The sequence below is a fragment of the Suricata suricatta genome, chromosome 2, assembly GCF_006229205.1.
Source record: "Suricata suricatta isolate VVHF042 chromosome 2, meerkat_22Aug2017_6uvM2_HiC, whole genome shotgun sequence".
Lineage (NCBI taxonomy): Eukaryota > Metazoa > Chordata > Mammalia > Carnivora > Herpestidae > Suricata > Suricata suricatta.
This window is the reverse complement of record NC_043701.1, coordinates 78884365-78897361: the sequence shown is the minus strand read 5'-3', so window position 1 is coordinate 78897361 and position 12997 is coordinate 78884365. Positions and strand designations below refer to the sequence as shown.

The 12997-nt window shown below is 37.4% G+C and overlaps 1 protein-coding gene across 3 annotated transcripts in view; it reads left to right on the top strand.

Annotated features, from left to right (window-relative positions):
- Positions 1-12997, top strand: part of CDK6 (cyclin dependent kinase 6) — a 243150-nt gene that overhangs the window by 60314 nt on the left and 169839 nt on the right. For all 3 annotated transcript variants that reach the window (XM_029929062.1, XM_029929053.1, XM_029929070.1), the window contains exon 3: positions 3432-3567. In XM_029929062.1, the coding sequence (XP_029784922.1) occupies positions 3432-3567 (136 nt within the window). The remainder of the gene's footprint in view (positions 1-3431; positions 3568-12997) is intronic.

The window sequence follows — 12997 nt, the reverse complement described above, 5'->3', positions numbered from 1 at the left end:
GATCATCACCACTCCCTTAAAATTGATAAACTGGTTGTCTCTTGCATACAAATAATAAAAGCTTAGAGAACCTTGGTTAAAGAAATTCCTCATGGTTTGGAGACCAATAAAAAGTATGCATGTGTAACCTTTATCAGTAGGATGTTAACATCGCTGTGCTAATCTTCTGTTATGATGATTTTTTGCTTTGAAGATATGAATGTCTGAATTGTATCTCTAGGGAAGGGGTGCCTAGGTGGCTCAGGTGGTTGAATAAGCATCTGACTCTTTTCATTTTCTTTTTTTTTTTTTTTAAGTTTATTTATTTTGAGAGAGAGCGGTGCAAAGAGAGGAGAGAGAAGATCTCAAGCAGGCTCCACACTATAAGCACAGAGCCTGATGTGATGCTTGAACCCACGAACCATGAGATTGAGACCTGAGCTGAAGTCAAGAGTCAGATACAACTGACTGAGCCACCAAGTGCCTTTGAGTGTCTTAATTGTCAGGTATTGATCCCAGGGTTGTGGGATCAAGCCTCACATTGGGCTCCATGCTGATTGTGGAGCCTGCTTGGGATTCTCTCTCTCCCTCTGCCCCTCTACCCCACCCTCTCTCTACCAAAAAAAAAAAAAGTTAAAAAATAAATTGTATCTCTAGGGAAGAAATGTTAGTATAAAATGAAAAATGTGACTTCCACTTATAAAGTTCTAAAAATTGATTTCAGAAAGTGCCCCCACCCAAAAAATAATAGCATCTTAAGAAAAAAAAGAATTCCCTCCTTGAACCTGCACAAGCCACCTTACCTTACACCATTTTTTACATAGTCTAGAAGAATAAATAGATACATTAAAATTTATACAGGAATGTTAAATGCTATGCAGGGTCACACTTGTCTCTTTAAAATTCCACATCTCAGCAATTGCCAATTAAAATTAGTGCCTTTTCTCTCTGGCTTATGATTTACAACAGTTGGCAGTGACTTCCATGATCTCCCCTCTGTCTGTCTCTCACGTGTGGAGTCCAGTCACTGCAGGTGCCATCAGTGAGTCTTTATATCTTGGAGAGAGTGATATAACGATGAGGAAAGTAACTCGGGTGGGTTAGATGTTATTCTCGAATTGTGTCATACAAAGAGTGTTTGAAAACATGGTTTCAGTAAAGTGAAGCAACATCACATACTGCTGCAGTTGTTTGGTAACTAACAACGGTTTGGAAGCAGGTGACCTTTTGGTTCATTATTCTCCAGTGTGTCCCTGTCATTTACAGACTATAAGCGCAGTAAGAACTGGAGTTACTAAAATCAATGTTGACCTGAGAGCGTGATAAACAATGTGTTTTTTTTCATGAAGGAAATGTATTAATTATAGTGGAAAATATTTTTAAAGTAATGCTTAAGAAGCACAGCTGTCATGGTGGAGTTCCCATATTTGTATTTGAATTTAGTACATCATTGTGGTTTTATTGTATTACAAAAATAGAAGCAGAGGTGCCTGGCTGTCTCAGTCGGTTGAGCGTCTGACTTTTGATCTCAACTCAGTCATGATCTGTGGTTCATGAGATTGAGGCCTGTGTTGGGCTCTTTGTTGATAGTGCTGAGCATGCTTGAGATTCTCTCTCTCTCTCTCTCTCTCTCTCTCTCTCTCTCTCTCTCTCTCAGCCCTCCCCCGGTCGTGCACTCGTGCTCTCTCTCTTTCAAATATTTTTTAAAAAAGAAAAAGTAGAGGAAACATATAGAAAGAAGCTTCTTTTTCTTCTTCAAAAGGAGGGAAAAGTGAAGGTGGCAAAGTATGTGGGATTAATAGAAGATTGTTCAAAGGAACCTATGACTAAACGGTAGTTGCCTCGTTGGAAAGGTTATTTTGATAAACTTCCCAGGTGTTGAATTCTTGCATGATAGCAAGTATATTTGTCATAGTATGGCATTCATATAATTAATGGCCTTCTCTTTAATAAATTTATTAGGGGTTTTTACTTTATCAGAATAATTTTTTTAAAATAAGTCACAGGAGTTACTTTAGGAAGACTTTGGAATTTCAAGAAAATTAAAAAATCAAGTGTAGAAGTAGGTGATTAAAACTTAGAAATCAGAATATTTAAAAGTAGATAAATGCGAGAAGAAATTCAGGTGATCTTAACTGATTTTAATGGAGTCGTAGAACTCATCCCAAATTGCCCATAATTAAGAAGTAGTGTGGATTTGGCTGTGAAGTATATGTGGTCGGTGGTGGGGACGTTCATTCCACCAGTATTCTTTAGTTTATTTTAAAGTTTAGTTTAGATTCCCAGAGAAGTACCAAATGTTGTGAAGGACCCGGTTTAGCCCAGAAATGCGTGGTAGCCTGGTGAATCAGCTCTGCATTAAACAGTCAAGAGGTAAGATACAAAGTAGGTGATTGAGAGTCAACCCCACAGTTAGTAATGGGTTATACGCATATTTATAGTTAGTTTCTTTGAAGGGAGTGTTTATTCCGTTTTTAAAAGTGAAAGAGAAGACTATACATAGTCTTTTATTAGCCTTAGTGTTTGTATTACATTCTTGTCAAATTTATAGCTTGTTTACAGGTGGTTTGTTTAATTATTCAAGCATGAAGTGAGCATCTCCTATGTCAGATAGTGTGCTATGTGTGGTTCAAAGTAAAGAAAAATTTGTCCTTGGGCTTGAAAATGCTTTGACTACTGATGGCTTTGCTTTTGAAACTTAAATTAGTTGTAGAATTTTATGGATGATACTAGATTTGCCCATCCAGACGTAATTATAATGTTTGTTCGTCTGTACCATTTAAGGGTGGTGTAGCTTACTAATGTAGTTTCAAATACCACCTCTCTCCAAAAAAAAAAAAAAAAGTTAAAATTTCAGTTTTGAGCATGGTATTTGAAATTTTTAAACCAAGGATGTATGCTTTTTCCAGGGAAATGATTTGATTCCCCAGGATGAGAAGGCTCTCTTGGAAATAAACTGAATTTCTCCATATTTCATCATCCTTATTTTCACAGGCATGATTGTAACACCTTAAATACTAGGAAAATCTTCATTGCTGAATCCAGCACCTCCAAAGAATACTTAATCTGTCTCTTTAATAGCTCTTGAACTGTGAGCTAAGAAGAACCATATTTTTCCAAGGCCACAGTTTTTTAAACTATCTCTATTGGCAAGTTCTACATAAGGTCTTAACTAAGGAAACTCTCCAGGCAGACATTCTTATGCTCTAGCAATGTTGTTTTCTCTTCGCTGCTGTGGATTTTGTCATCACTTAATGAAGCGTTTCTCTCCTAAATTTCATATTGCAAATAAAGGAGGCATCCTTACATATTATCACAAGGAATGATCAGCACTGGGGGCCCCCCCTTTTTTTTAAACCTACTGTGCAATTGAATTGCCGGATATATATAAGACATATAAGTTACCTTTTTTGCTTATTGCTACCTACTTAATATCTTTCTTTTTTCTTTAGGTTGTTTGATGTATGCACAGTGTCACGAACAGACAGAGAAACCAAACTAACATTAGTGTTTGAACATGTTGATCAAGACCTGACCACTTATTTGGATAAAGTCCCGGAGCCTGGAGTGCCCACTGAAACCATAAAGGTACCAAGAATCATCTTTCTGCTTGACTAAATAGTCACACTATTATAGCCCATTAAGCAGTCACATTCCTTCCATATGAAAATTGCCAGGAGGGCGCCTGGCTGGCTCAGTCACTAGAGAATGTGACTCTTTATCTCGGGGTAGTGAGTTCAAAGCCCATGTTGGCCATAAAGCTTACTTTAAAAAATTGCCAGAGTTAGAGCTTTTGGAACTCAATATATAGTTAAATATATCAACTAAGATGTTTATATAATGAGATGTGTTCTAATTCATTATTTTTAGGATTTTGCGAAAAAACTGTTTTAGTTTTAATACATATTAAAACTATTGAAAAATATTTAGATATACATTATCTGGCCCTAACCTTAGAAGGTGTAATGTTGTAAATATAGCTCAGTCTTTTTCTGATGATTCACAGACTCAGAGGAATGTAATTTGAAACTTCACACATGAGCACACTGCATATTATAATTGTATACTGACTCCAGGATGTAAATTATACTATGTAAATCTGAAATACTGGCTTTTAGGCTCTTCTTTCTCCATTTTTTCTCTCATTTATAAGACATTTATAGGAAGCGTAAGTGCCAAGTACTATTCTAACCCCTTGTGATTCAGGAATGATTTAAGACTCCTTAGACGTCAGCAAGCTACATGTCCTGTAATGACCAAAGGTCTTTTCTTCCTTTAAGTCTAATGGAAAAACCTACTTAGGAAGTTTTGTGGGTCATACTTCTGTTATGCCTAATGGAACTTCCCAGTCGATCTTTTAGATCTATGCACATCATGTGCAGGTCTTCATGAAAGTCCCTTCTGTTTATGTGAACTAGGTAACTTCACTAAACAGAGTCTTTACCTATTTTCAGATGACTTCCAGCATCTTAAATATATACTGTCAAAGTAATCATTGGCTGCTTCAGATGCAGTTAGTTTTAAGTTCAAAATAATTTTGAAGGGGGAGTCATTTTTTTAAAGCAACATAACAAGGTAACCATACACACACACACACACACACACACACATCATACATTACCACCTGCATAGGCTACTAAGTGGAATTGTTTGCTAAAGTATTATGTAGTTAAAGTGGTTGATAAGCCAGAGTGATGCACTAAACTGGTTTGATCAGGCAGGAGTAGAAACAAAGTGGGTTAGGGAGAATTCTTTTTTTTTTTTAATGTTTATTTATTTTTGAGAGAGCACGCAGATGGGTTAGAGACAGAGAGAGGAGGACAGAGAATTTGAAGCGGGCTCTGTGTTGACAGCAATGAGTCCAATGTGGGGCTCGAATTCATGAACTGTGAGATCATGACCTGAGCTATAGTCAGACACTTAATCCACTGAACCACCCAGGCACCCCAGAGGGAGTTCTTAGGGGTGGGGTTACAGGGGTAAGTACGATAAGATGAGGAACAGGAAGAAAGGTGGTCACCAAAGTGAAGGAGAGGAGAAGAGAGGGTTTGGGGAGTGGTATCTGAGCCAAGGTTCATGGGGGAAGATGGAGGACTGGGGGGGGAGGGGAAATAGTGCTTGTGACCAGAAGGTTTTGACAAAGTGAATTGTTTTGTGGTTAATGATATATCCATGCTTTCATAGTAAATTATGAAATATTTCAGGCAGTTAATGTGTATGTCAGTGGTTAATTGAACAGTTTTGCTAACTTAAAGGCTAGTCAAAGGACCTCTTTTGTCCTCATCTTTAGCTTTTGAAAATTTTCTGAACTATGCTATGCTAATCTACTTTTCTTCCTTATCAAATATAAGAATGTTTTTTAAAATAGTTTGAGTGTGTGTGATCTTTTAAGGCCATTATTTAAAACATGAGTAATCACTTAAAAGCATTATAAAACCATCAAATGCATAGTTTTAGGCCAAATATACAAATGATAGAAAATTATTTTTGGTGGAGACTCGTACTTTTGTTTTTGTGATCAACTTGTTTTTAAGAGTTGGTATGCAGGGTAAACATCTCTTAAGTAAGAGGTTCTGATGAGTCAGGGTTCTGGTTAAATGAATTTTAGAAGTGCACAGCCAGAAAACAGAAATATTTCATTATTGTCTAGGCTTATATATATGAAGTCTCAATAATGAGATAACTAGATCAAGAGAATATTGTTATTATGAACAATCTGTTGGGAACACAGTTGGATTCTTATATAGAATGTTTTGTTGTAATAAGAGTTTTTCTGAATATACTGCTACAATTATCTATTGAATATTTATAGAGTTTTGTGCTAGTATTTGGGGAACACAAAAGTGAATTAGTCATGAAGCTACTCTCAAGTACCTTATACTATAAAAGACAGAGTGCACCCAGAATCATGTGGTACCTATTTTCTGTGGTTATTTCAATAGTTTAGGGAATGTTTTCAAGTAAAAAACAAACACTTATAAATGAGCACAATATATCGCTGATTCTTTGTATTATGGAACCAAAATATTTTCTAAAATGTTCTTCAAAATCACATTTATTAGTATTGACATTGGCTTGCAAGTGTCAGAACTTGACAGATTGTAAACTATACATATGCAAAAAAATCTTAACGTGAAATAGATGTAAAACAGGAAATCAAGAAAAGACCTTTTATAAGTCCATTTAGGCTAAGGGAATTTTCCTCAATTCCCTTCTCCCGCTGTGTTTTCTGTGGCACAGTTTACCTGTTATCCACTTACATTCAGGGCATTCTGGTGGCTGCTAAGGACATAAATTGCAGGAGGTGAACAGCACTTGGTTAAAACTGGAATGTCCGTGGTCTCTGACTAGATATTATAGAGCTAATGTCTTTTTGTTTAGTGCTATTTTTATCTATATGCTTGTTAGAAAAGAACCCACAATGGCTTATTTGACCTGCTTTATATAGATCACATAATATTTTTTCTTTTTTAAAAGTTTATTTTTATATATTTGAGAGAGAGAGAGAGAGAGAGAGAGTGTGTGTATGCATGCGTGCATGCGTGTGAGCAAGTAGAGGAGGGGCAGAGAGAGAGAGAGAGAGAGAGCGGGAGACAGAATCCCAAGCAGGCTTCCTGTGCTATCAGCACAGAGCCCAGCATGGGACTCAAACTCACGAACTGAGATCATGACCTGTGCCAAAATCAAGAGTCAGATAGATGCTTTAACCAATTGAGCCACCCAGGCACCCCAATCATTTTTCAAGTGCCTTTAAATACCAGTTGTTATTAAAAAATAGAAAAGGCAGAAAAGCACCCCTGAAGCTCTAAGTATTTGTGAAGGTTGGTGGTTGAGTGACCTCACTGGGGAAAACCTGCAATTACTATGTGGTGGTCATGTCAGACTTCGGCAAGGCAGGTGAAGGGTATAGGCCTGAACTAAATATTGCCATTGAGAGGCTAATGAGAATAAAATAAAATCACTAGTGGTTCTTTCCAACATTTTAAAGTACACCTTATTCAGAAAAAAAAAATAAATGTATATATACACTGTCTGCGTACTTCATCTTGAGGTCTTCATCATCTCTTCTTGATTTTCTAAGGCACATCCATTTGTGTTGATAATGACATTTGTCTAGAGTAGAATGCTGACTGCTGCACTCAGGAATCAACAAACATTCACATTTTGCTTTATAGGCTTAATCATTGCTGTATTTCGTTTTCCCTTTTCTACTTCAGAATGATATCTTTTGATTTACTTTATTATGGAGGAATTTAGTGCCATCTTTATTTTTATATGAGATTTGATATTGTCTTCTTGGACTTCCTGTAAATTTACAAGTCAATAATTGATAGTCTTATTTTTTTACGGTTCCTGATAAATTTAGAGTCTCTGTGCTAATAGAGCACTTTTCATAGATGAAGACTTTATGAGAAGAAAGGGCTTCCAGTTTTTTTTTCCTCTTTCATGCCTGTATCTGCCACCCTATAAGAGGGGGTCAGAAAGCAGCTGTAAATAAAATCTCCTTTCTGTTCTGTAATCCTTGTAACTGCTACCCAGAGAATGAGCTGTATGGCGAGATGTATACTGGGGAGAGTTCTCCAGGCAAAATCTGCTCTACTGGCTTTTAGAGTGGAGTGCCCTCGGGGCGCCTGAGCGGCTCACTGGGTTGAGTGTCTAACTCTCGGTTTCAGCTCAGGGCATGATCCCAGGGTCTTGGGATTGAGCTCCACATTGGGTTCTGCACTGAGCATAGAGCCTGCTGAAGATTCTCTTTCTCTCTCCCTCTGCCCCTCTCCCCGGCTCATGCTCTCTCCCCCTCTCTCTTTTTCTCTCTCTCTCTCTCTCTCAAAAAAAAAAATATATATATATATTTTTTTATATATACATATAAAATGGAATGCCCTCTTTTACTGAACTTGGTACTTAGACTTGCCTGTAATAGTATAATATATTAATAGTATAATATATTTCCTAGTATATGACCTGGTTTCTCAACATCTTGTAAACTCTTTAAGAACGTAGTATTATTCTTTGGACATTCTGTGTATGTAACGTATCTGATGAAATTGGCAATATAATTTCACAAGTATAAATTCAAGGCACTGAAAGATCAATCAGAAAAGATCAGTTGCCTCTCCAAAATAAAATAGGGTTCTTTTAGCTCAAGACCATATGGCCCTGCTCTATGACTCAATCCTGGGGTAAAAAATTACATTTTATTTATGTATTTCTCTGATAAATGAATTCTGTAGGGCTTGAGAAGGCCATAAGCTCAAGGTTTATGTGTCTGTGTGGGTCATTTTCTCTTTGAATTAGATTTCATTTTAATCTTCAGTTGAACGATTCTTACAGATTTCTGTTGGTTGTACTCTGTTTTCACTAGGAGATAAAATAATACTATTAGGTTTATTTTACAAAACCCAGACTTCAGAGACTGACACACACTCTTAATAGCACCTGTTTTGTGCCTCTGGGAAATATCTGTTTTCATGAATAATATCTGCTTGCAGTAAACAGTGGCTCTGGTGTCAGTATGAGATGCCCAGGGCCGATTCATCTTTCTCCATCTGACATAATGCAAAGTGACTGATGGACCCCCCTCCAACTGCAGATGAGGAAAGCCTTCCAGACCCTGCTCTCCTCTCACCCCTAAAGGAATCAAACCACCACCCCTCTCTGTTCCTGGTGGTCTCCTCTTTGCCTGAATTATGAGCAGGTGATTTGTCTCATCTTTGCAGGACACAGAGCAAATTAACATGAAAATATCGCTTCTCAGAAAACAAGGCAGGCTTGAATGCCCTGTCGCTGCTGGTCATTAGCCATCTGCCACCGACACTCATACTCTGTTTATCACATTTGAAATTCAGAGCAGATGTTGCATAATAAGGTGATCCCAAAAACAAGGCAAGAAATTCAAAGAACACATACTCCACAATAACGATAAGGATCCTGGAAAGACATTTTTTTTTCCATCTAATATCATGGCTGGACTGATTGAATAGACCATGTTTTTTAAAACACACATGCATACACACATCTGTCCTAGTGTTTAATGCTGCTTTTTGTAGTAACATGAAATAATTTTAAAAGAAAATGCATATATGAAAGATGCCCGAGAGGACTGTTTAATAAAATTAATTTTAATAAGCAAAGCAAAATGTCGTAATAAGACTAGTTCTGCTGCAAAGGACCTCAAAGGCTGGTCATGCTGCTGTTGATTTTTACTCTAGGATGAGCCTCGATTTACGCAGTTTAACTTCAAATAGTTCACTCTTGTAGTATAGTTGGATCGCTCAGGGCTCATGCCTCACCAATGCTGTTTCCCAGACAGTTAATATTCTTCTTAGTATTCAGTATCTTATGCTCCCTATAGCCTTTCCCTCCACTGCTATTCCCCCACCACTGTCATCACACCCCACTCCCCACACTTTGCTTTCCTGGATTCCGCATAGCTCTGTCCCAGCCCCCTCTTCTGTCCCTGGCTTTGGGCTCTTTACAGCCTGAGTCCTAGGAGTCTTTCATTTTAGTTCCACTCTCCTTCCACACTGATGTTATTACAATGTTTCATCTAATCAATGTAAGCACATTCTAGACCCTTATTATGCCGTATAAAAAGCACATCATTCATATATCAACCATGGGGCTTGAGGCAGTCTATTAAAAAAAAAAACAAGCATCTGAACTTTCATCAGGAGTACAACCTAGATTATAGTTTTGGTATTTTTTTCCTGTAGAAAGTCAGCTTTGAATATAGTCATTTGACTCAAAAGAAATGTTTTCTCCACACAAACCACACCCTTACATATGTATGTGCTCCTCCTCAACACACACACACACACACACACACACACACACACACACACACAAGTTTGGGATGTTCTTAAGAGGAACAGTAGCACTGTTGCTATCAGAAAGAGGTAAGCAGCCAGTGCAAGTGGAGTAGCCGAGTGGCACCACAGTTGACCATTGAGTCCTGTAGGAAGTGAGTCAACACTGAGTTTTCCTCAAATTTAGGAGAAAATGTGGAGTGTATGAGCTATAAGTGTGTGGTAACTTTCAATAACTCAAGAGACTTCTTCAGAGAGAACATATTTAGATAATCTAGATTTTGAGGACTCTCCCAGAACCAAATGCTTAGGCAATTTCCCAATCCTTGTAGTAGTTGAAAATATCAGAAGAAAAAAGACAGAATTATGCAAATACATGATTATCTAAAACTATGTTAATAACAGACTATAACAGAATTATTTAGTGGGTTGTTTTTTGGGGGTTTTTTTTTTGCCTAACAGGAAATAGGGGTTAAAAAAAAAAAGCTAGTGTCTTTCTAAAGGTACTGTAAGACTGACTCACTAAAATAAATAATACTGACTCACTAAAGTAAGCATGTGACACTTTGATCAAACTAATAACAGGTAAGTTGGAATCTCTTTAGAAAATGCTTCTTCACCTTAGGCATTAAATCTGTTTATAGAGCCCATTAAAAAGTTGCAGGCAATGTATACCCAGTCTGTATCACCATAGTGACACATAGCAAAGTGATACTCTGCATAGAAGAGGGATATTCCTCATCTAAATTTAGCATGTGCCTAAGCTCCCTGGTTATAATCTTTTTTTCTGGCTCTCTTCCTCTAAATGTTTGAACATTCAAGGCTTCTCCCTCAGCCCTCTTTTCTGTACTGTCTATACTTTCTGATTCTGTGATGTCACTCATCCCAGACTTCAGATATCATATATTTTGTAGCCTGACCTCTCCCCCATGCTCTAAAATACATTATAGTCAATCAGCCATTTGATATCTCATCACCAAAAGATTGCCCAAGAATCCTCTTCCCAATTGAAGCCTTCCCCATCTGCCCCATTGTTTGAACCCCAAACCTAGGAATTATTCTTGACTTCTTGCTTTCCTTCACAATCTTCATCTAATCCAATCTAATCTTCATCCAAGTACTTTTGGCTTTATCCCCAAAAGATATTCCCAGTCCAACTAGTTTTCAGTGTCTTTATTGCTAAAGCTCTAGTCAAACCCATCAAACTCGCTTCCTAACTCAACACACTGTCTTCTAGTCCTGTGTGCTATGTCGATCATTCTCTGTATAACAACCAGAGGGACTTCACTAAAACATGAAACGAAGTGTTACTCCCCTACTGAAAACTTTTCTCTAGTGGTTTCCTATGACCTGTAGAATAAACTCAAAAGTCCTATATAATCTAGGGCTCTTTCTTCCTATACCCTCCAAATTCTGGCTTTACCCTGCTCCTGGTTCACTGTTCTTTGGCCACACCTGCTTTCTTTCTGTTCTTTCCACGTGTTTCCAGCTCAGTGTATATACTGACTGTTCATGCTGTTTGGAATGTTCCATGCCTCTCCCTCCCACATTGTCCTATTTTATCTTCTTCATAACACTTAGCTGAAATTATCTCATTCATTTTTTAATGGGTGTTTATCTTTCCCAACTAGAAGGTAAAAGCTTTGAAGTCAGGACTCTAGTTTATTACGCTTATCCCCAGGACCAGCCAACTGTCTAGAATATAAAGGACCCTCAGTAAAGACCTGTTGATAACTATACTATGATGTTTACTTTATCAACCCTCTAATTCTGAAATGTAGGAATCAATATTCCTGTTGTACAAGTGAGTAAATTGTACTTCAAGGATAGATTTATAAGTAAATATGCTTACACACATGTATAGAAAAATAAACTGATATGATATGTCCTATCTCCACACATCCGCTGTTGCTTTCACATACAGCTCTTTATCATAGGGAGGGACACTGGGATTATCCACAATGTAACTAAGAATTTGCTTTTATCAGCTTGGTTTACACATAGTCTAAAACCAATAACTGATCTCCACTAGGACTGTAAAGCATTTTCTCTGTCCATATAGTACTGAACAAAGTTCCAGATATTTTCCTCTTTCAATGTTGGATTCCATTAAATATGTTTTATGTGAAAGCTGGGAAATGAAGTCCAATGAAGACAGTGATCGATGATGTGAATCTTCAACCCTATTCTCATCTCCCAGATATATATATATATCTAAAAGATAATTTAATAGTTACTTTTTTTTTTACTTGAAGATAAGTTTTCCATAAAGGTATCGTCAGCGCTGTGTGCAAAAGTTCTTCCCCATCCCCACTGGGAAAAGTAGAAGCTTTGAAGAGTTAAGTTACTATAAAAAATCTAATTAAAAATACTCTCCTATGCTTATTCATTTGGATTGGTATCATTCTTATCCAGAAATCTCAGATACTCATATGCATTATGGAGTTTGGAAGTTAAGAAAGTACCATTCTTTGGAGCACCTGGGTGGCTCAGGTGATTAAGTGTCTGATTTCAGCTCAGGTCATGATCTTGCAGTTTGTGAGTTTGAGCCCCATCTCGGGCTCTGTGCCGACAGCTCGGAGCCTCAAGCTTGTTTCAGATTCTGTGTCTCCCTCTCTCTCTTTCTGCCCTTTACCCCACTTGTGCTCTGTCTCTCTCACTATCTGAAAAATAGATATACATTAAAAAAAATTTAAGGGATGACTGGGTGGCTCAGTTAGTTGACCGTCCAACTTAGGCTCAGGTCATGATCTTACAGTTCATGAATTCAAGCCCCACAGTAGGCTCTGTGCTGACAGCTCAGAGCCTGGAGCCTGCTTCAGATTCTGTATCTCCCTTTCTTTGTCTCTCCCCTACTTGCACTGTCTCTCTCTCTCTCAAAAAATAATAAAGGTTAAAAAATGTTGCTTTAGTTAAAAAAAGAAAGTACCATTCTTCTAGAGCATTTAACAATTTACAGTGATTATATTTTAAATTAGTGAAAGGCTTGTAGAAAAGGTATCCATGAGTTACTAAGGTGGTATTTTATTCCTCATTCCTAAGCAAGGTGGAAAGGACTAATTGATCCTTTCACGGCAGTTAAAAAAACTCATTCTTGGCTCTAGTAAATATTTATTGAATGAATAAGTGCTTTCACAAACACTTCTGTCATGAAAACTTCAAAGCCCTATAGAGGCAGTCATAAGAATCAAATACCTCCAGTGTATGAA